At 60.1% G+C, this 22,216-nt stretch overlaps 1 protein-coding gene across 1 annotated transcript in view; it reads right to left on the bottom strand.

Annotated features, from left to right (window-relative positions):
* TSPAN9 (tetraspanin 9) overlaps positions 1–22,216 on the bottom strand; it is a 169,357-nt gene that overhangs the window by 3,450 nt on the left and 143,691 nt on the right. The window contains exons 4-6 of the mRNA XM_004692549.2: positions 2,309–2,500; positions 1,918–1,992; positions 612–752 (exon numbers count right to left, since the gene is read on the bottom strand). Of these exons, the coding sequence (XP_004692606.1) occupies positions 612–752; positions 1,918–1,992; positions 2,309–2,500 (408 nt within the window). The remainder of the gene's footprint in view (positions 1–611; positions 753–1,917; positions 1,993–2,308; positions 2,501–22,216) is intronic.

Here is a 22,216-nt window from a genome sequence, read left to right as displayed (position 1 = left end):
GGGCCTCAGAGGGCCTTCATGGCGGCGGGGGGCAGCTCCACGGGCCTCCCGCCCTCCCGTGGGCCTCAGAGGGCCTGCAGGGCGGGGTGGGGGGGCAGCTCCACGGGCCTCCCGCCCTCCCGTGGGCCTCAGAGGGCCTACAGGGCGGGGGAGGGCAGCTCCACGGGCCTCCCACCCTCGGAGCCAGCACTGGGCATGGCCAGCCGGCTCAGGCCTCTGTTCGCCCATGACCCCTCCACGCTCTGCTGTACGGATCGGCCTAAGCTACTGAGGGCTTGATGGGGGCATCTGGGTTTACTGCCTCAGTTTCCTCTGAGAACCAGAACCCCCGCCCCCCACCCCAGCCGTGAGTGGGAATGCAGGGCTCTTGTTAAAACAGTCTGTTATTCATGGAAAGCCTCAGGGGAGGGCCTGGGGCACTGCCCTTCTCTCTGAGCTGCCCTCTGGGTCCCTGTGCCCACAGAACCTCTCGCCAGTCTCCCCCTGGCCGGCCACCCCCGCGCGGGGTCCTGCCCGCCTGCACACACCCCCCGCCTCTCTAGCTGCAGCACACTGGGCCTGCTGGACCAGCCGCTCTCAGAAACCCAAAAGCACAGGCCCGGCTCAGTCACGGGGCAGAGTCTGTGCCGGCCGCCCGGCCCCAAGCGCACCTCGGCCTGGATGATGTTCCAGGCGTTCTTCAGCCCCACGTTGTTCTCGGTGTTGTACAGCAGCAGACCTTCCTTCAGGTCCTTCTTGGCGTTCTCGTTCACCTGTCAGGTCCAGGGAAGCCGTAAGTTGGGGGGGGCGGGGCAGAAGGACACAGCGCCTTCCCCACCCCAGCCGGGTCAACCCAGGCTGCTGGCCACAAGTGTGGCGGATGGGGGAGGGCCCTGCCCGGCTCTGCCTGCGGCCCCACGGGGAAAGGGCGCTGGGGGCGGTAGGTGCCGGCTGCTGGCTCCATCTGCAGTGGACACGGTCTGGCTCCCTGGGGAGCTAAGCGTGGGGGTCAGGGCTGTAATGTTCCGGGGCAGGGACAGGCTGGCCTCCACCCCCCTGCTCACCAGCCCAGCCACACATGCCACGCTGACCCTCGGCCCCAGCATCTGCAGCCCATGCTGTCCCCTAACACACAGCCGGGTCCCACGGGGAGTCACGTGAACCGACCGAGGCCCAGCCTGACACCTGGCCTCTGCTTTATCTGTGACACTGGCACAGCGAGCGACACCTCCCCCCCCCCCCCCCCCCGGCACTGCGGGAGAGGGGAAGGCGCTGTCTGATCGAGAGCCAGAGGGGCTGCTGCTATTTCTTGCGATTCACAAGCGCAAGCGAACTACAGTCTCCGGTGCCAACAGCAGCTCGGCCTCTCCCTGTGCCAGGGAAATCACTCTGGGGACACTGAGCAGCGCCGAGCCTTTGAAGCCTAGGAGACAGCCCTTGGCCAGTCGTTCTTGGTAGTGCCAACGAGGTTCTCCAGTCTGGCTGGGAGCTAGCTGTGCATCCCAGGGAGGTGCCAGGGTCAGCCCCCCACCCTTCTGAACCCCGAGGTGCAGCTAAGCCTGGGAGCGGCCGCCCTGTTGTCAGGGGCCTTTGGGAAAGGAGGCGGGGCCCCCTCCGCTGTTAGCCCTCTGCGTCCCCCACGGGCGACCGTCCAGTCACAGCCCGCCGGCAGGGAGGCCGGGACACGGCTGCATGTGTGGCGCATGGACACTGCAGTGAGGGGTGCCACAGCGCCACGTGGAGGAGCCCCCGCCGAGGCCGTAATGAGCTCCCCCATACCCCCAACTCGCCCTCCTGCGACCCCACCCCCCCCCGCCCAGAACCTTTCACCTGGGCCTTCTGGGTCCCACTGTCCTCTCCTTACAGGTGCAACCTGTCAGGATCTGCACGCCCCCCCCCCCCCCACTGGGGCGATGAAGCCACACCTGGCTGGCTCACCTTGTCCATGTAGACAAAGAAGAGGATTAGCAAGATCAGCTCCACTAGGAGAATGACCAACAGGACGATGAAAAACTGTGAAGAGAAGGTCCGGGCGTGGGTGCGTGGCAGGTCATGGCGGGGCGGGGGTGGGCCGCTCCAGACACGTGCCTGCTACTAGGTTTGGAATGGGACCCCGGAGTGGGGCGGACGGAAGGCAGAGCAAAGCGCCAGAGAGCGGCAGGGGTGACCGATCATGAGAAAGGGGGATGTGATCCGGCAGAGAACATGCTAGAAGCTACTTCTCTGGCGTTGGGTACCCACCGGGTCAGCTGCCAGGCCTTGCCTGCCTCAGGCATCCAAGGCAGAGTTACAAACTTGGGGGAGCGGGCATGCCAGGGGTCCAACTTACACTGAGGAGGAGGCACTTGTTTTCCTTGATGGCCCCCAGGCAGCCCAGGAAGCCCGTCACCATGACGATGGTGCCGATGGCGATGACCAGGTTGGCTGCGGACAGCGAGGGGAAGCTGGGGGAGAAGGTGGCGAAGTTGCCTTGGGACACGGACAGCCAGATGCCCACTCCGAGCAGCCCGCAGCCACAGAGCTGGAAAGAAAGGACAGCCGTGAGCCACGCCGCGCGTCCCCATGCACACGGCAAGGCCCCCTGGGCGGGGGGCGCCCGCCCACCCCCCGCAAACACCAGTCACCGCCCGCGTCCGGGGGCGAGAGCTGCGTCCACCCGCCACCTCCCATGCGTCAGGTGAGCTGAGAAGACCCACATGCCTCAGAGTCCTCTGAGGGTCCATGAGACCCGGGAGAGTGTGCAACAAGCAGGGAAGGCCCCGGACGCGTGTGAGCGGACTTTCTGGGGCTGGAATCTGAGCCTCTTCAGAGCCTGACCTTCCGTCCACCGTGGCCTGCTGGCCTGCTGCCCTGACCAGAGGGGCATCGCCCACTGTTCTCAGGGGCGTGAAGAATGAATTTCGCACCAATGGAAGAAAAGGACGCCCTGGGCCGGCTGGGGGCTGGGGGGCGTGTGACGCTCGTGTCCGTCACCGCTGCCCGACCGCCCCACCAAGCCGAGGCCGGCCGCTGGCCCGCAGACCGCCCCTGCCAGCACCACGGCATGGCGGCTCCTTCCTCCACTCGGGCCACACACCCACACGACCACCTGGGACATGCCAGGCCCAGTCTGAGAGCTGGGGGCGCGCCGGCCCTGGAGAAGGCGTGCTTGTGGAGACGGGGGTGCAGACCCCACAGGAGCAAACAGATCGTAGAAGTTCAGGTGCTGGCATATGCCGGGATTAAAATAAAGGTGGGAAGGAGCTAGAAAGTATACGGGAACAGAATGCTCAGACGAGGCTTCTGAGAAAGGTGGCATCTGAGTAGGGATCGGAATAAGGAGGGAAGTGAGTCACAGAAGTACTGGAGGGCGGGGGAGGGAGGTGTTCTAGAAAGAGCAAACAGAAAAGCCCTCGGTGGGAACAGCCTGGCCAGGCCAAGGAGCAGCAAGCCGCCCGTGTGGCTGCAGCCGCATGGAGGGGCTGGCAGCGTAGGCGGCCAGCGGGGGGTGCAGGGCACAGGTCGGGCGGCCCCGGCAGGCACCCGAGAACCCCGGGCATGGCCTCAGCGTGCCGGAGCTCCGGGCCTGAGCGGCATGGTTGTCACTGGAGCTCTCTGGCTGAGAAGAGACCGGTGGATGGTGAAGGGGAGCTAGCAGGACCACTGCAGCGACCGGGAGAGGGGGCAGCGGTCACAGGGGGGGGGGGGGGGGGGGGATGCCCGCCGGAAACGGCCGGAGCTGCTGAGCCGGGTGGCAGGTGAAGGCGCTGCCTGGGAGCCCCAGCTGGGCGCCGGCCCCTGCTCCGGCACCCCGGACCAGTCCTGGTGGAGCTGGGGGACCTCCCGAGGTGCGGCACCCTCCGGCCCCAAGCATCCACACGAGGGGGTGTGCCAAGTTCTCAGGGGGGATGGGTGCCACGCCGCCGCCACTAGGTGGCGCTCCAGGCCGGTTCGGAAGCTCTGGGCTTGCCGGTGCGCGGCTGAAGCTTCCACCCAGCGCCTCATTCTGACTTTCCTCAGTCTGGTCAGTTTCTGTGCTGCCATCTCAATTTTTCTTTCATTAATCATACCATGGAAATTCATGATCTTCATGCTTAAGATTTATGGCGTTAAAGCCGAACCCTGGGTGGAATAAGAGAAAGACCCGCCGCTGCCATGTTACACTTAATGTAAAGAATGGCACCCACTACAGACCTGGCTTTGGGGCCCCTGGCCTGAGTGGCCCCAGCGCCCTGCAGTTGGGGACACCAGTCCCCCCAGGCTCCCTGCTGAATATCAGACCCTGGTGCTGGGCAAGTCCTGCATATAGCTTTCTCCCGAAGCCCCCTCTCCTTGAGCACAGGCCTGGGGGGCTGAGGGGGGATGGGTCCCCTCCACCTCCATTCTCCCTTCCGCCCCAGAGCTGGCTCTATGACTTCACATAGAGTAGAGCTTTCAGCCCTGTCCCCGCACCTGCTTCCCTTCTCCCTTCAAGGCTGTAGCTCCACCAGGACCCAGGTTAAGTCCCAGGTAAAAATAGTCACCTGAGGTGAGACAGTCCCCCAGGTGACCTGTCCCTAAACCCTGGGGGCGTGGGCATCGCACAGTGGTGTTCAGCACCTCGCCCCGTGGCCCTCCCTGGCTACAGTTTTGCTCCCCAGAAGACATCACAGCTTGGCAATGGGGGGGGGGGAGGGACGCTGCTGGACACCCTCCATGCCCAAACAGCCCCCGAATATAGAATTACCTGGCACCGAGTAGGAACAGTGGCCAAGGACCTTAGCCTGCCACATCCAACGCCAACTGCCCCTCTCTGTCGCCCCAGAGAAGAGCCTGATGTGCTGTTCACTCCGGGGTGGGGTGGCACCCCGGCCCCAAAAGGGGTGACCTGCCAGATGGGAAAAGTGCAGAGCAGACGCCAGCCGGGAGCTGGCAGGGGGCGGCAGCGGGCAGGAGCTGGCTGAGCAGGCGCCCAGGGTGTCAGGAAGCTGACCTCGGAGGCCAGAGGCCAGCGCAGGGCGGCGGGAGGGCGAGGTGGGGCTGCAGGGAGGGACCGGGCCACCCTGGGGTGCCAGCGCGGGGAGGAAGCCGCGCTGCAGAGGCGGTGAAGCGCCGGAGACATCGGCAAATCCCCTTCCCAAAGCAGAGCGCTGTCTCGGCGCAGTGGCCGAGCCATCAGCCATCGTCACCCAAGGCAGGAAGGGACTGCGGCGAGGCAGGGGGACTCCGGGCACTGGGACCCAGGCGGGGGTCGGCCGACAGGCCTCGGTCGCCAGCTGCCCCAAGGGCGGCCGGGGCCTGGCCAGAGGCTGCTCCAAGGGCTGGCCCGAGCCTCCCTCGCCCCTTGCCGCTCCTTCCTCCCCACAGCTGACAAATCTCTAAACATTTTCAATTCCAAATAAATCCACACTCGAGGCTGAGGAAACGAGCTCCCATCCCGCGTTACGGGTGTCTGCCATCTCTGTGAGGGTCTGCTGTGCGCACTGCCGAGTCCCCAGAACAGTGACCCCCGGCACTGCCTGTGGCTCCCCCCCTCAGCTAGGCCCCGCACGCAGCCTGCGGGAGAGAGGAGGAGCCTTCTCGTCACCCTTGGGTCCCTCCAACAGATGCAGAGCAGGTAAACTGAGGCCGCAGGCATGGCGTTCGAGGGGACAACACACCCGTCGCGGTGAGTCTTGCAGCTGGCCTGACCGAGTAATCCTCACCTTCAGTGTGACCCACGCTGATTTGTAGTTTTAATATGCCCCTGCCACGTGGCCTTATGTATTAGCCTTTTCTCCGGGGTGAGGCCCACCACTTCCCCTGCAGAGCAAAATCCTCTCTTGAGAATCTCCCCCCAGCGCCCCCAAAATGTGCATGTTGCTTATAGCTCGGGGGCCGTCCCTCCCTGTGGGACTTCACAGCTGTCCACAGTGTCCCCCACATGGAGTCAGCCTCTCTGGAGGGACCCCCGGGCCAAGTGTGGACCTAGAGCAATGGGCCCGGGACTTCCAGTTGCTTCCCGTTTGTGCCCAACGCCAGGCTTCCCAAGGCCTGTCTGCTCCACTTCTCTTCCTCCACAGGCCCAGAGCATGCCGGATACTACATAAATACTTGCTGGGAGGAGGGCGAGGAGGAGGGGTGGAGTAAGGGGCCTAGGCCACAGCCAAGGGGCAGGCCTAGATCCAGACACACATCTCCCTGAAAGCCTACCACTCTCCCCTCCCACAGTCTGAGCTCCATACCTCTAGTAATCTAGCCGGACCCCACAGCCCCTCTCCTCCACTCCTAGGACCCCAAGTTTTCCTTGACTCTGCCTCCTTTGGCCCCTCATTTGCCTGTGAAGCCGCCCGCTCGCCTTGCTGGCCCTGCCCCAGCACATCCAGCCCTCTGGTAAACACTCCCACGGGCTCATTATCTCTGCAGAGCCCCCCAATCTGGGCCTTGATCCCCACCAGCTTCACCCCTTCTTTGCTGTGCAGAAGCGTTTCAAACGCTAGATCTAAGCACCTCCAGTGCTGTCTATGAGTCAGGGCCAAGCACAGCGTTTAATGGCATTTAATAAATTAGTGGATGTGGAGAATAAAAAAGCAAACCAAAACGACTTTAATTTCACAGCCCGACATGCCGGCTAGTAATGATTCTGCCTGGCCCTGGGAGAAGCCGACCTGCCAAGAACTTCATCATGGGAGATGGGACAATACATCAACGCCAGGAGCAGGGCCACTGCTTTGTATTTCAGACGCCCCTTCCCTCCCAGGGGCCCCGCAGCTCGAATTCATTGTCACAGCCATAAAGGGAGGAGCTCCCCCACAACGCTTCCAATTCTGCACATACCGAAAAGAAAGGACAAAGTCACCGAGCCAGCTCTGCCAAAGTCACCCAGCAGGCAGAGGCTCGGCACACAGACAGAGGCGGCCAGCCGGGGGGCCTAGTCTGGCCGAGGCAGCCCGCCTCTTCTTGCTGACCCTCCGGTAAGACACTCCGCTCCTTTTCTCCACAACGCTAGCTAGAAATTCCTGCTTGTTAACTCAAGAACCCACTTCGCTGAGACTAACATGCATAAGTCCCAGTTTTGCCCAAGAAGCTCACCCAGAACAAGTATGGCAGGCCTGTAAATTAAGACCCTATATCGATAACACCATGCACTCCAAAGTCTTCTGACCTGCTAAAGGGTTTTGAGATCTTCCACCTCTGAGTCACTCTCTCTGCTCATCCCTGTCCCAAACTTAGTTAGATTCCAACAATGAGGGGCCAGCAGAGCATACAAGCATACCACTCTCCCCTCCTATAGTCTGAGCCCCATACCTCTAGTAATGTAGCCTAAGCCCCCAGTGGCTTGGCTGGCTGCCACATCACAGTTTTGGCTCACATTGAGCTTGTGCATAATTTAAAGCTGAACAGTATGATTTCTCAGCCATTCTTTTTTTGACCCCACACTTTCTCTCAAAGCCTCCAATTTCTTCACGACTTCACTTCGCAGCCTCCAACATCACCAGCTTGCATAGGTGACAGGGAGGTCACACCCATATTTCTGAGCCAAATTTTCCTCCAAATAAACATTACATAAAGCATTTGCATATCTAAAACCCAGTTGCATTTTGATTATTGCAGAATGAGGTTATGCTTCATCTAAGACGGTTCAAGGCGGGCACAATTAAACATGGGCAGACCTAGGGGGTACTGTGTTAGGGAACTGCAAGTCTCTGAGGTTAATAAAGCTCTTAAATAACAAGTTCCAAGAGTCCACTTCTCTCCAGGGAGAGACCAAGGTCACCCACTCACTAGGCATCAGAATATGCCCACTGAAAAGTGCATGGGAATGAAAGAGTCCATGATGATGCGTGTGACTCCACTGGTGGGCAGGCCTCTGCCCACCTCCAGTGAGTTAAGAGGCCTTGGGTGGGCCACAGCCCTGGCCCCAGATGGCTATGACCAGGGTGTGGTGCCCTCTGACCCCGGTGTGGGTAGGGCAAGGAGGCTGGTTTTGCTGAGCCCATCTCGTGGGCTACCTGGAGGACTTGAGCACGGAGGGCATCTGTCCTGCCAGAGGCTCACTCCAGCCAAGGCATGAGCGGGGTAGGGTGCCAGGGTAGCATAATCTCTCGGCAGGCGGCACTGGGTCTGTCCCTGGGCTCAAAGGACAGACAAGGGTGCTGAGAGCAGACCTAGTCCCTGAGATGCTCAAGAGCAAAGATGGCAAGTGGCGAGGAAGGGGCCTGCCTTGTCCATCCCGAAAGGCCCCTTCAACACCCGTCTCTCACAGCGGATCCCGTCTCAGAACAGACTTGCCAACCTGACAGCATGTTTCCAGATCTGTTTCCTCAGGTGCCAGTATCTTGCAGCCCCTTAAATGAACCCACAGGCCTCCTTACTCTGTGGGGAGAGGGAAAAGGAGGTGGCGACCACTTCAGAACCCACAGGAGGGCCTGACATGGGATTGAGGCAGCCAGAAGGAGCGAAGTCTGGGGAACAGCTCCCAGAAAGACCACAGAATGATGTGCGGTCTGGATGCCAAAGAGCAGCAGATGATACAGAGCACGGCCAGCCTGCGAGGAAGGAGAGATCATTCACCACTCCATGAACGTCGATCCCCACCACCGCCGGGGCCTTCTGGGGTCGCCGCGGTGGGCAGAACTGCATTTCCTTCCCGGTCAAGCACATGTCAGGCTGGGCAGTGGCCAGTGGGCCCCACCAGGTGTAATCAAAGAGGGTGGGGGCGGGGTGCAGGAAGGGGCCCCCTGCATTCTCCAGGTCCTTCCAGCCCGGTGCTTGCTCACAGCTAGGGAGGACGGTGGAGCCCCCAAGCGAGGAGACGCGGCCCAAGGACCCAGCGAGGTTTTGCACGCAGCGCGCACAGCTGTTTCCCATCCCTCCTTGGGAACACCCACGAGGAGGCAGAAAATGCCGAGGTGGGGGGCGGGCTTGGGGAAGAGCTTCCCAAGAGGCAGGCTGACAGTCCGCCGTCCTGGCCTGTGCTGCGGTTTCTGCTCCCCGAGCTCGCTACAGGGCTGCCCTTTTCCGGGAGGGCGGGGGGAGGAAGGCTCTTGGACGTGTCTTCTCCCCAACTCCGGAACTTGTCAACAATCCGCAGGAAACAATTTTGAGCCCCAGGCCACCCAAGTCCAGCAACTCTCAGACAGGGTGCTGGTGTGGAAAGGGGTGCTCTGCATGCTGGATGGGCAGGGGGGTGTTGTGGTTCTCCTTGGTGTGCCCCAGGGGTGAAGACTCCCAAGCTCTGGGCGCAGGGAATGAGCCACAGGGTGACCTGCGGGGACCAGGGCCCACAGCAGCCTGAGTTGCTGCGGCCGCTGCAGACTGGGAGGGGAGGCGCCAAGCACTCAGAAGAGCTCGTCAGAGGAGTCTGGAGAAAGGATTTTCCAATCACCGACATATTTTCGCCTTCCTGCCTTTGCTTCATTGTGTGCATCTGGGGAGAAAGGCACTTCTGACGGCATCAAAGTGCGGTCTAATATGCAAAGCAGGGAGCTGCAGGGGTGCTGGGAAGGGGGGGCAGGAGAAGCACGGGTGGGCCTTAAGCGTCACTCTGAAGGGGCGGCCGCCTGGGCCTCTCTGGGAAAGCAGAGCCGTCGCCGGGCCGAGGCTGTGTCGTGGCTGTGCGGGGCAGCAGGCCACTCCCGCAGCTCAGTGCTTTCTCCGCTAACAGGGAGAGGGAGGAACAAGCCCCTCCCTGGCGCCCAGGGGCGCTGGGGAAATGAGCAGGACCACGCCAGCCAGCCCTGCGTGATCCTCGGAATAGAAATGTCAAACAAGGTACCGCACCGCCCTTCGCGCGCCGGGAGATGCAGGGCAACAGACAGGGGAAACGTGCGCTCGCACCACACCTTTCTGGCAAAAAACTCGTTATCCAGAGGACTGTAACTTACCCACAGATGGGGGAGAGCTGGGGACTAAGCTCCCTGTTTGAGGAGAGGAGGCCCCCAGAGGCAAGCTGAGGCCCCCAGAGACAAGTCACAGCAAAAGCAGTTCCATCACAGAGCCTCTCCTTCCCCAGCTGCTCCACTCTGCCCATGGCAGGACGGAGGCCTTGTAAGAAGGTAGCGAGCACGACCTTTACGGTTCGAGTTCAGCAACTAACACTGTAATTAAGCACACAGGTCGGGAAGGATCGCGGCTGACACCCAGGTCCTTCTCCGGCCCCAGCAGCCCACACACGCTCCTCTGCTAGAACCCTCGACGTGACCGATGCTGGCTGCTCTTCTCTGGGAGGGCGCCAGGCCCCCTGCCCGCCGGGAGCCATCCGTCCATGCAGGATCTGGCACTCCTGACACGCTTCGTGGGGACACAAGCTGGTTAAGTTCAGGTCCCTCTGCCCGCTGAGACCCCTCTTGCCTTGAGCCAAGCTCTGCCATCTCCGCGTCCTGGCACACGAGAGCAGGGCCTGCTCTGGCGTTTCAACAGGCGGCTGCAATTCAGACAACTGCTGAAAGCTCTTCTCGGGGCCTTCTCCAGGCCGCGGAGCCCACTGGCGCCAGGGCCGGGGCTCACTCCAAGCCCCCACAGCTGCTGAGACAGGCAAGCAGGTAGGTGCCAGGAGGCATGGCCTCTCCTGCCTCATTTAACCCCCCAGCCCCACCCATCTTACAGATGAGAAAACAAAGGCATGGAACCCAGAAACCATATTCTGACCCACCATGCCCGCTGTTTGAGACCTAGTCACCCCAAATCAGCAGAAAGGGTCTCACCTAGACATGGAGAAAGACAGGTAGGGTGTGCTGGGTATGAGCCCTGGGGCCTGAGGGTCGCACAGGGCGAGCGAGAGCCAAGAAGCCGTGGAGGTGACAGAAACGCTGGGCGGCGAGGAGATGGTGACACGGACCATGTAATAACGCCGACCAGGAAGCCAGCATTTGTTGCACCCCGAGTACATCCAGGCATTTCCGGAAAACAAAACAAATCAAGCAAGGTGGCAACCAGAATGTCCCTCAGGTTGCAAATGTCCCAGCGAAAGATAAGAGGGGAAGCACCCTGTCTGAGCTTACGTGCGCAGCTGACATACGAGGAATTTTAATCCAATTTCATGTGACTCCAAATCCCATGACTGTAACCCCTATGAACCTGCTACAGACTAAGGAAAATCCCAGACCTCTCTTCATTCAGCACCTTGAAGTTTCCCAGTCCCATCTGCCCCGGGGGAGGTAGGGGCGGACCCAAGACCCCAGTCAAGGGGAGGGGGAGGGCAAGCACAGCCCACCTGGAAGGGGTGCCGTGTGCCAGGGAGTGACACAGAAGGGCGGTGTGGGAGCAGAGGAGTGCAAGGGGGGGGTGAGTGGCCAAGCCGCCAGGAGAGCCATCTTCAAGGGCGGGTGTACGTACTGGGGTGTATGTACCGGGGGGCGCTCCAGGAGACCTCTACCTGCTTTGCTGATTTTACAGCTTGAGAAGACTTGGTTGTATGTCTGCAAAAGTAGCCAATTAAGCTACTCTGGAACCCAGCAGACCTAATTTTTGCTCCTGTATTCCCACAAAACAAAGGAGCTATGGGAATAAGCCTGGTCCTTCGCGGCTGACTGCCAGGCAACACTCTCATGTACTGGCAGCTGCACACGGGCCCTCCAGCCTTGGGAGGGGCCCCTACCCCCACTGTACAGACCAGGGTGCCCGAAGCCCCCGGAGGCCAGCCCTCATCCCACACAACACCTGGCCGACCCAGGCAGTGAAGAGCGACATGAGGAACAGCCCCTCCACCCACCAGGGACGTGTCAGAGGAGCGCAGAGGGTGGCTCCCACTTTTTAAAAAAGGACAAGGCAGGCCTGACCATAGCCGGCCCATCAGATCCTTGGCCCTCAGCCCCTCGGCAGGCCTGCAAGTACCTGGTCGCGGCTGGCACCCTGCTGACCGGGCAGCACCTGACTCCATGACGTCCGGGCACCCTGGACCAAGGAGACGAGCAGCAAAGGCCGTCACGTGCAGAAGTGTGCCCGGCCGCGTGGAGGGCGAGGGTGTGTGGAGGCTGCAGGGGCCTCAGGCCCAGAGACCAGGTGGGCAACAGAGCTCAAGTTCTCATTTCCCTCACTCACCAGCTGCGAGTCGGGCACGAGGGGGGAAATGAATCTCTGAAAATGACTTCTCCAGTGCTTGTTTTTAAATAAGGGATTAATGTACCTACCACATAGAGTTATAGTTGGTATTAAATGAGCTTCATAAAAATAAACCTGCTAGCATGGTGCCTTGTACACAGCTATAAATGGGAGTCTTGGTTAGTATTTACGGCCTGCAGACTTTCATCCACCCAGGTGACTGAGGCGGGGCGATGCGCCAGGGGCCAGCAGCAGGCAGAGGCCACAGGGTCCTGCCCAGGCTGCAGCCCGAACGTCCCAGCCTCAGCCCACACCCGGTGCCGGCTGCGAGAGCCGCTCACCCCTCCGTGCGGGCCGCAGCACGAGGGCCAGACATGCTTTACTCACTCTGCCGGCCTCCGATTCCCCAGCCGCCCATCTCCGGGAGGCAGCTCACTTTCCCGATTTGTGAGCGTGCTTTCTTTTGGCAGGGAGCTGCTGCCGTCTGTGCTCGGGACCGTAAAACAAGTTTTCATCAATAAATTAAGATAAGCGGAAAGCCAGCTCGGGAGGAGGCGGGCTGAGGCGGGCAGGCGGGCGGGCGGGCGAGAAGTCGCTCTGTGACCCAGCAGGGGCCAGAGAGAAGGCAGGCCAGGACCAGGGCTCGCCCCCTCTGTCCCCAGGGGTCCAGGGCCCTGGACTTCTCAGAGAGAAGCTGCCTGAAGGTCCCAGTGAAGTCAGGCTCAGAGTTAATGTAACGACCCCAATCACTGCATGAGATGGAGGAATCTCCATCTCCAGCAGACGCTGGCCTGGCCAATCACTAGCACCACAGATACACCCCTGAAAATAAAGACATCCTCCTCCCGGACCTCCCCCGGACCCTCAGGGCCCCCGAATGCATCTGTGCCTCCAGACCTGGCAGGATGTGTGCCCCACCCCCACTCCCTCACAACTGGTGGCCGGGCAGGGCACCCTGCGCTCTTCTCTGTGCACCTCCCTGGCCCCGGCCGCAGACACGCCCTGGTTTATCAACAGCCAGGCCCCAGCTGAGTGAGCCCGGTGAGGAGGGCGGTGGGGCATGAAAGCCAGGTCAGCCGCGGGGTGCCCCCAGCCTGGAGCCACAGCCCCCTCCAGCCCCTGGCGTGCTGACACCGGCCGGAGCATATGGCAGGAGAAGGGCCATCTGTCCGTCCAGCACCACACAGAGACGCGCACGGCTCCGCATATGTTCAAGAGTTAACAGGCAAGGGGGCCCTTGGAGCCGGGCACGCTGGCCACCGAATGCCAGGAGCCGGGAGTCTTGGGCGGGTCCAGTCACGGCCCTCAGCCTCGGTTCTTCACCTGTTAAATGACTGAACCGAACCATCTCCCAGGGTTTCGCTTCTGCTCGGTGCTCACATGCGCGGCCTGACATCGGCAGGGAAGCTGTGAGCGGCCCCTGAGCGGGTGACGGGCTGAGCTCCTCGGCGAGGGGGCTCAGCCGGGAGCCAGGAGGCTGGGTGCTGCCCCTGCCTCTCTAAGGGTGGCCCATGTCTCCTGGGAAGGCAGCGTGCCAGGACCTTCCAACCAGGCTCAAGAGGTGACCCGCACGGGCCCACTGTCAGGGGCCGAGCCTGAGTCTGATCCAGCACCCTTCCTCAGGGCTGACCAGGAGCTACATGCACCCAGGGAGGGAGGAGGGCCAAGTTGCAGGCCACAGTGACATTAAATCAAGACCGCTAATCATGCCCGACCTGTATCTAAAGCAGCATCGATTACTTCTGAGATCAGGCACCTGCCAAGCAGTGATGGAGTCCGGGGGGTGGAGGGGGGGGCGGGGAGAGGACTCGCTGGGAAACAGATCCTCCTGGGCCCGCCCCTTCCCCCCACTACTGTGCCCCTCCACACGCATGCACACACATGTACATGCCTGCGCCCACACATAAGCCCTCCCTCCGCGCTCCCTCCACCAAGACCTGGCTTGGAAAGGTTGGTATTTCATAAAGGGCAAGCAGGAAATGAGCTCCATGCTGTATCGTGAGCCAGCAGGTGTAACCGAGAACCAAGTTCATTGAACAGAACAGAAACATATTGACAATAGCAAAAAGAAACAATTACTACGCATTTTCATATGAGATCCCCAGGAATAAATTTGCCCTTGCTTTTGCTTATTCAACAGAAGGGGGGAGGGGAGAGCTGCAGCGCGAGAGGGATGAGGACAGAGCAGAATGCAGACGCTTGCACTTTGTGGCTCAACATTTCCCTTAAGCTCTCACAAGGGTGTTTTCTGAGACACAGGCTGCCGCGGGAGTCAGAAAAATAAAAGAAATAACATTGTAAGGGGAGCAATTAGGGTGCTGCCTCCTGGGTACCCACAAAAGAGACACACTCCGATTAACAGGAGAGGGTCCGTCCCACCCGCGAGGCAGCTTCGCCTCTTCCGGAGTAAAATTTCCGTTTAAGAAGAGGAGAAGGGCCCTCCCTGGTGGCGCAACGGTGAAGACGCAGCCCTGCAAGCCGGCCGCAGCCACTTCAGTGCGAGTTCGATCCCCGGCCCCGGGGGTGACCCACATGGCGCGGCAGACCTCTCCTGTCTCTCCCCGCCCCCAACTGCTCCCCTCAACAGTGTATTTCAGTCCATCTGCCTGTTCTGCTCCCCACTCTGTCCCTGGTAAATCCTCACCCTCTGCACCTCTGGCCTGTACCCCAGTTCTGTATGTGTAAATAAAAAAATCTTTAAAAAAGGAAAAGATGTGCTTGGAGTGAGAACCTAGGGTGGGTTGGCGGCACCAGCTGCCAGGTTAGGGGCGGGGCAGAGACCAACTCTTGGAGGTTACAAAAGCAACCTCCAAGACTGCCCTATGGATTCCGTCCCCCCACGGAAATCAGGTCACCTGCCCTGAAAGGGATACCCAGTCAGTGCCGGGACCCTCCCAAGCAAAGGGGTGGAATTCCGTGTCCCAAGCTCACGGTCACGGAAAGCGACATGTCGCCAGTCTATGGCCGTGCTTTGAACATGGGAAACGCAGGCGCCAGCACCGGCCCCGTCACCCACACCAGGTGCAGCAGGGCTGTGGCACAATCCACCGGGCAGAGCCGCCACCTCCCTGGCACAAAGCCCCTTTGCTTCCACGCCAGGTCAGTGTTGCTGCCCTCGGTGTCACACGCGCACCTTCTGGGCACCTACAAACACGCCTCTCCACCCGGGTCCCCGATCCTGGGGACATGCTCTTCCCTTCTTCCACCCAGGAGCCAGTCTCGGACCTGTGGCCGGCAGTTAAGGTGGGCTCTACCGCTGACAAATGGAACCCTGGCAGCTGACTCTGACCCCGCCTGCCACGCAGGAAGACTGGTGCTGTCTCCCCCGAGATACCTGTAGTACTCACCTTGCAAGGCTGCAGTGATGACCGACGAGGGTAAATTTCTCAAGCCCTCCGAACAAGAGCTCGGCCTAACGCCCTCAGTGTAAACTGTCACCGCCATCATCCCCGGTACCCTTCCACAGCCCATCCATCCGAAACCTCTGACCACATCGCTGCAAACCTCCTCTCCAGCCCCAGGACCCAATTCCCAGTTTTGCCCCTTGGGCCAAAACAGAAGCCTCCGCTGGCCACCTCGCCTCCTCACGCGCCGGCCAGCCCCGCCGGTATGTGACCATTCCAGACCCCCTCACCTCTTCACCAGGAGTCTGCTTCTGCCCCCTGCCACCCAGAGTCCTTGGCCCTCTGCCCCCGCCCCAGGCCTGCACTGCCTGCCTCTCCTCCAGCTTCTCCCCACCAGCGTGGGTCTCCTCCCTACCTACCACTCAGCGATGCCCATCCTGCGCGAGTGATCTCCACCCACCCTCCCCGACCCCTCCCTCTGTCCACTAGAACACTGACCTCTTCCCCAGAGCATCTACCATTTCCTGCCCTACAGATGCTACTTTCTGGTAGGCCCCGAGAGACAGCCCCCAGTGGAACTAAGCTTCCCAGACGCCAACTCCCAGCCACGTGGTGCCACCTGTTCTGTGCAGCACCAGCTAGGACCCTGGGGGAAAGCCACCTCCACTTATGCTGTCAAGGACCACGAGGGTCAAGCGAGCCCCACTTCCATGAATACCAAGGACATCCAAGTGGCACAGGAATGTTGCCGTATCAAGTGCAGCTGCATCCCCATCTTCGCCCAAAGCATGTGACCACAGGGATTACCAACTGCTCATTCTGGGTGACTCATTCATGCAATCACCTTGCCTGCTTTCCATAGTCATTACTAAGCACCAGCTATGCCAGGAAGCACGTGGTGGGCACCCCACAGAGCCTGCTGAGGACTGTTCCACCTGCCGACCAGCAAGCAGAAGTGGGGCAGCTCCTCTGGGCACACAGCCCCACACCCCGAATTTGAGCATCTACTTGACTATTTGTCTCCGTTTTTTAAAAAGATTTATTTCTTTATGCATACGGACCTGGGGTGCAGGCCAGAGGTACAGGGTGTGAGGGGATCCACCAGAGACAGAGCGGGGAGCAGAACAGGCGGATCCACAGAACACTGCTGAGGGGGCAGTGGGCGGGCCAGGAGAGGTCTGCCGCGCCTGTTGTCTCCTTCGGACACCTCGCAGGCATCTCACACTCAATGGGTTCACAAGAGAACGGAGGCTCAAGCCACGGGGACCCCAAGAATCAGCAGCCTGCCTCCTCCGTGGTGGCCCATGTCCTCCAGCAGCAAGGCCTGCCAGTCCCACCTCCGATGCCCAGCTCCTCTCTGCCCATTCCTCTCCACTGCCATCACACCTTTGCGCCTCTACAGTCGTTTCTGCCCCAGCTGCCTCTCAAGCCCCTCTGCAGCCCACTGCCCCCACAGCAAGCAGGCAGGTGGTCCTTGCTCAAGTCTCTGCTGGCTCCCTTTGCAGACAGAAAAATGTCCAGTCGCTGCTCACGACCTACAAGACCCTACGCCATCAGGCCTCTGCCTTCCTCACCCCCTCCCTGCCCAGTTCCCACTCACTGGCCTCTGTGAGGCCCCGGAAACCCCACACTCGACTGCATCGGTGGGTGTCTTTGCCCAGCGTTCTCTTCTTACCCTTTAAGTTTTCCTTGTTTTCTTCCCAGTTTTTATGCCCTATCGCCATATGTATTTTCCATCTGTCTGCTCCACTGGAAAGTGGATCGTGAGGTTAGGGACCCGGGGCATGCCCCGTGGGCAGCACTGGAATGCTACATGGTACCAGGAAGGGGTGAAGCGTATCTGTGGAAGGGGGGGGCAGGGCTTGGAGATCTGCTTGAGACTGTTCCCCTAAGTGGCATTTAGGACATGTCGATTAAACTTCTGGGCATTACCAAGATCCTGGGAGCAGGAGCAGAAAGTTGAGTTACAGCATAGAGAAAATGCAACCGATGTGCAAAGCTCTGGCAAGTCAAAACAAGGAGCCCAGCCAGGAGTCCATGGACTTGAAGAGTTACGCTGCTGTCCTAGATGGACAACCTCAAGAAAACCACGGAACCTCTCTGGGCCTTCCGGTCGCACTTATCAAACGAAGACAGTAATAGCAAACTCACGAGGCAGAGCGGGCACTCATTCCTCGGAATGCTGGGGACTTACGACCCACATACTCCTTCTCATTAAAAAAAAAAGTGGGTCCTTCTGCTCCCCAGGTAATGGGTTGTGCAGGTATGACCATCACTCGTCAGCCACTTCATCTCAGGAATGCACCTAAAGGAGGAGAGGCAGTGTGTGTGTCAGGGGTGGAGTGGGGTGCAGAGAATGTGCCGGGAGCTTGGGGCCTTCACACCCACCCGCGGTCATTAGCACACTGTGCCGAGCACAGCCCAAGACTCTGTGAGGAGTTACAAGGAGAGAAGCCTGTTCCTGGATCAGCTGGGCATTCCTGACCATAACTTGGGAGATTCTGGGGAGGTCGGGGGGGTGGTAGTGAGTTGGCGGGAGGACAGAGGTCACAGAGGAATGCTGTTCCAAGCTGCTTGAGTTCTAGGTTGCCCCGAGCTCCTGACAGACTTGGTGGGAGAAGAGGGAAGACAAGAGCAAACTCACCTGATATCTTGGTCTCAAATTCCAAAACACCTCAAGGACTCAAAAGTCAAGGCCCCCTCAGCCCTTCGTTGTCTGCCGGGGGTGATGAGCTACACCGGCCGGGCCATGGTCACTGAGGCCCCCCCTCCCCTGCAGAGGCCTAGGGCCAGTCCCTTCCCACTCCCAGGGCACAGAGCCCCAGGGTGACGTCAAGCTCCAGAGTGTCTCCTTGCTGGGAAGGACCTGCCCTGGAACTACAGCTCTCAGACGGGAGCTCAATCTTGCCACGGCTCACCTGTCTTGAACCACGAAGCCTGCGGGAGACACCAGGTGCCGTCAGCCCAAGACAAAGTCAAGCTGCAGCTGCAGACGCCTCAACTCTGCCCTCGCCCCCAGCCCCCCCAGACACCGCCGCCCCTCTGCTCCTCAAAGGCTCCCCAAGGTAATGCTGATCTGAAGTGATCATTCCACATCTGGGAGTGCAAGCCGCTCCCCACCACCCACGCGAGGAGCTCAGGATCCCAGTAGGCCAGGAAGGGCCTCGTGAGCTGCACGCAGGCCCATCATCCGAGTACCCCCAACAGCATCATCCAGCCAAACGGAGCAGGAAGACACCATCACCCAATCAGGCCCTTGCATAAAAAAAACGCACGGGAGAAAACCCAATGCACGTCCTCTGGCCAAAGCCTTCTGACTTGTCACGCTGAGGTTAGAAAAAAGCATCACAGCAGACAGAAAGGGCATGAGGATGGGGACAGATCGCAGGCTGACCCGGAAACCCTGCTGAGACGCCGCAAGGAGGGAGAAGGAGGTGGCAATGGAGGGCCCTGGCTTTTAACGGGAGAGCTTGTTGGGAATAATTTATCCCCACAGTGTCTCAGCGGGTTTCAGCTAGTTGAGTTTATAGCGGAACAAGCAGTTGTTCTTGGATGCTGCGGCTCTGTGCTGGGGGGGAGTGAGCCCGAGAGAGGACGGCACCATAAAGCAGAGGACAGCCCCTGAGGCTGCGACACCCCAGGCTTGACCATCCTGGAAAGAGGAGGGTCCCAGAAACCCACAGCATGGCCGGAGTTGTAGCAGGGGGTCTCGAGACCCCCGCTCGAGAGAGGAAGGCGTTAAATGAGACCAGAAACCCCAGGGCACTGGAAGGGGAAGGAGCCAGCGCCTCCCTTGTGGCTGGGGTTGGGGTGGGGAGGGCACCCTCAAAAGCCCAGTGACTGCAGAGGGGAAGCTTTCTGCCCTTGCAAAGTCACTGGAAACGTGGAGGGGCCTCTCTCAACTCGTTAGATGGTGCAGGAGCCCCAGACAGACTGACGGGAGGACCCTGACCGGCAAGGGGGACTGCTTGGCACCTCCCCCCAACTCAACCCTGACATTCGGCAAGGCCAGATTCTCATGGGTCTAAGCCACACCCAGGAAAAGGAATTTCTTCCTTCCTCAACTACATGGCTCTCACAGAACAGCCCTCCCTGGGCAAGGCCTTGGGGAGGAGACAATGCCCCAGGCAGAGACCTTAAAGTCCTATTTCTGGAACCAGCCCTCCCTGGGATGGAGGAACCCTCCGGACGTCCACGCTGCCTTCTGCTATTCCAGACACTGTGGGGTAGTCACGACTTCGGGGTTTTCCTGCCGCCCCATGAAGGAGTTAACCTGGCCTCCAAAGTCAAGATCAGGGGAGCCGCTGGGGAGCTTATCTGACCTCCTGAAGGGATTAGCACCCAGCTCAAGAAATGCCAATCAGCCAACAGGGCCGAATTTAACCTTGCCCATCCCTTCCAGCCCTGGTCCGGGCACTCTCAAAATCAGTGACTACACGAGTGGCAGCTCGAAGCAGCCCGTCATGGGCTATTTATAAGTCACTTGCCTTCTGGGAACCAGACCCTTCCTGCCCAGCGAGGTGCCGAGCGCCAGGCCGGGGCCCTGCCTCAGGGACTGCCTGCCTCTGCCCAGGACCCTGCAGCGGGCTTCCCCACGGCCCGAGTGGCTCCGCGGCCCCGCTGATGCGCTCGCCCACCGCGCCACCTTCAGCCCCGCCACCCATGTCACCAACTCACTGCCGGGCCGGACCTGGCTGTCCCCACCCTCAGTCACGAGGGCTCCCCCAGAGGCGCCCCGCCCTCTTTGTTCTTCATCACCACCCCTCCTCCTGGCAAGCCAACACATCTGCAGAAAGGGCAAACCGCCAAAGAGTGGGAATGGGGTATTTACAGACAGGAGCCCCAGGTGGGGGTGGCCTCAACCTGAGGGCAGCAGCCCCCCACTCCACAAAGTACAGTCCAACTCAGGACTGAAGAGAAACGAGCTACCGAACCATGAAACGACACAGGGGTCCTGGGGGCCAGTCTGCCAAGGCCGCCCACTGTGGGGGTCCTGCTCTGGCACCCCCTGGACTAGCCAGAACTACGGAGACAGCGAAGAGATGAGCAGTTGCCTTGGGAGAGGAGGGGGTGACGGGTGAAACATGGAGGATCTTTAGGGCCGTGAAAATACCCTGAGAGGTGCCATCCCGAGGGGTCGGCTCTCCTGCACCTCTGCCCAAACTCACAGAGGTACAACGCCGGGAGGGACCCCGAAGGCAAAAACCATGGACTCCGGGAGAAGGACGTGTGGACGGAGGCCCAGCCTGGAGAGGAGCGTGCCTCCTGTGAGCTGTGACAGTGGAGCGGCATGTGTTGGGTAAGATGTAGGGGAGAGACGCATGCCTGCACCTTTCTCTCCGTGCTGTGTACATCTGAAACTGTTCCACAGAGAAGTGGGTAACAGTTCGGGAGGTAGCTGGCCAGAGAAAGCTCTTCAGCTCAAGGAAACCGACAAAGCAGACGTCACACCCGCGTGGTCTCGCCCCACACCAGAGACACAAAGCGGGTGTCCAGCTTTGTCTTGACGTGGTCCGGACCTCTGCTGACGCTTACTCAGCAGAGTGAGGCTCCGGGCCACCGAGAAAGCCAAGCCTCCCACACCTCTTGTCCAGAGGGCTCAGTTATTTGCCTCCAGGTAAAGCATGTTTTTCTAAAACATAGTGGCCTTATTCTAAAGTCACAGTCTAGAGCCTCGGGGTGACCAGGCTCATACTCCAAGAAGCTCTTGCAAGCGCTAGTCATCTTGTGGTCCTATGACACTGAGCCCCTAGCCCGCCGTCTCCCCCTGCCCACCAGCTTGCACAGCCCCATTCCTTTGGGGTGGCTCAGGGACAATCTCACGCACATGGAGGCAAAGGGCTGAGTGAGGAGAAGGCACTAGAGAAAAGTTTAATAATAGAGCTGGGTTGGGCACGGCCCGTTTCCTTTTTCAGTTGCCCTGACCCGCTACTCCCGTTACGACGGGGCTGTGGACAGGGCGAGTCAGCTGCTGTGGAGACTCAAACCCAGGTCAGCGCAGGGGCCACGTCTCCTCAGGCCACCTCTGCAAAGGGTCCACACACAGCAGGCAGAGGCCTGTGCAGACTCACCGGCTCTCCTGACACGGCCACACTATAAAAAGCCTGAGACGGGCGGGACCCACAGAGCCCGCTGGAAACCCCAGGGCGGGCTGTCCTGCACCCCTCAGCCCTCCGGCCCGGCACATGCCTCATTCCTTGTCTCCTTGACCGTAGACTGCTATTTTGGGTTCTGGGGGACCAAAGGGACTGAGGCAGGAAGCCCACAGGGTGGGCAGGGTGGCGTCAGAGCAGCGCTCCTGGAGACGGGCAGCTGTTCCAGCTTCTCTGTCCCCTGGAAACCAACAAATACAATTTGCTCAACAGTCAACAAATGTGTGCGCAGAACACGCCCCATGCAGTGGTTCCAGGCTGCAGAGAAAAGCGCCCACTTGGGAAGATGGTAGAGACAGCGGAGATTGTCTGAGCCTGTGTGCAAAGGCTGGAAAGGGAGGGATGCTGGACCCCTTCATCTGTCAAAAATGATTTCCAAAAAGCATCTCTGCCAGGGGCATCATGAAATTAAAATGAGTTGATGTACAAAAAGCACTGAGCATTGCTTGGTTTCCAGTAGGTTATACAGCTCCTCCAATCCTGTTGTCATCACCACCACCACCACCTCATCACCATCACCACCACCACCATCATCACCACCATCATCACCATCATCACCACCACCACCATCACCACTACCACCACCATCACCACCACCACCACCATCACCACCACCACCATCATCACCATCATCACCATCACCACCATCACCACCATCACCATCATCACCACCGTCACTATCACCATCATCACCACCAATACCATCACCATCATCACCACCACAACCACCACCACTACCTCATCTCCACCATCACCACCACC

The sequence above is a fragment of the Condylura cristata genome, unplaced genomic scaffold, assembly GCF_000260355.1.
Source record: "Condylura cristata isolate star-nosed mole 26May11 unplaced genomic scaffold, ConCri1.0 scaffold00034, whole genome shotgun sequence".
Classification (NCBI taxonomy): Eukaryota; Metazoa; Chordata; class Mammalia; order Eulipotyphla; family Talpidae; genus Condylura; species Condylura cristata.
Note: the sequence above shows the minus strand (reverse complement) of the source record. Positions and strands in the feature narration are given on the sequence as shown.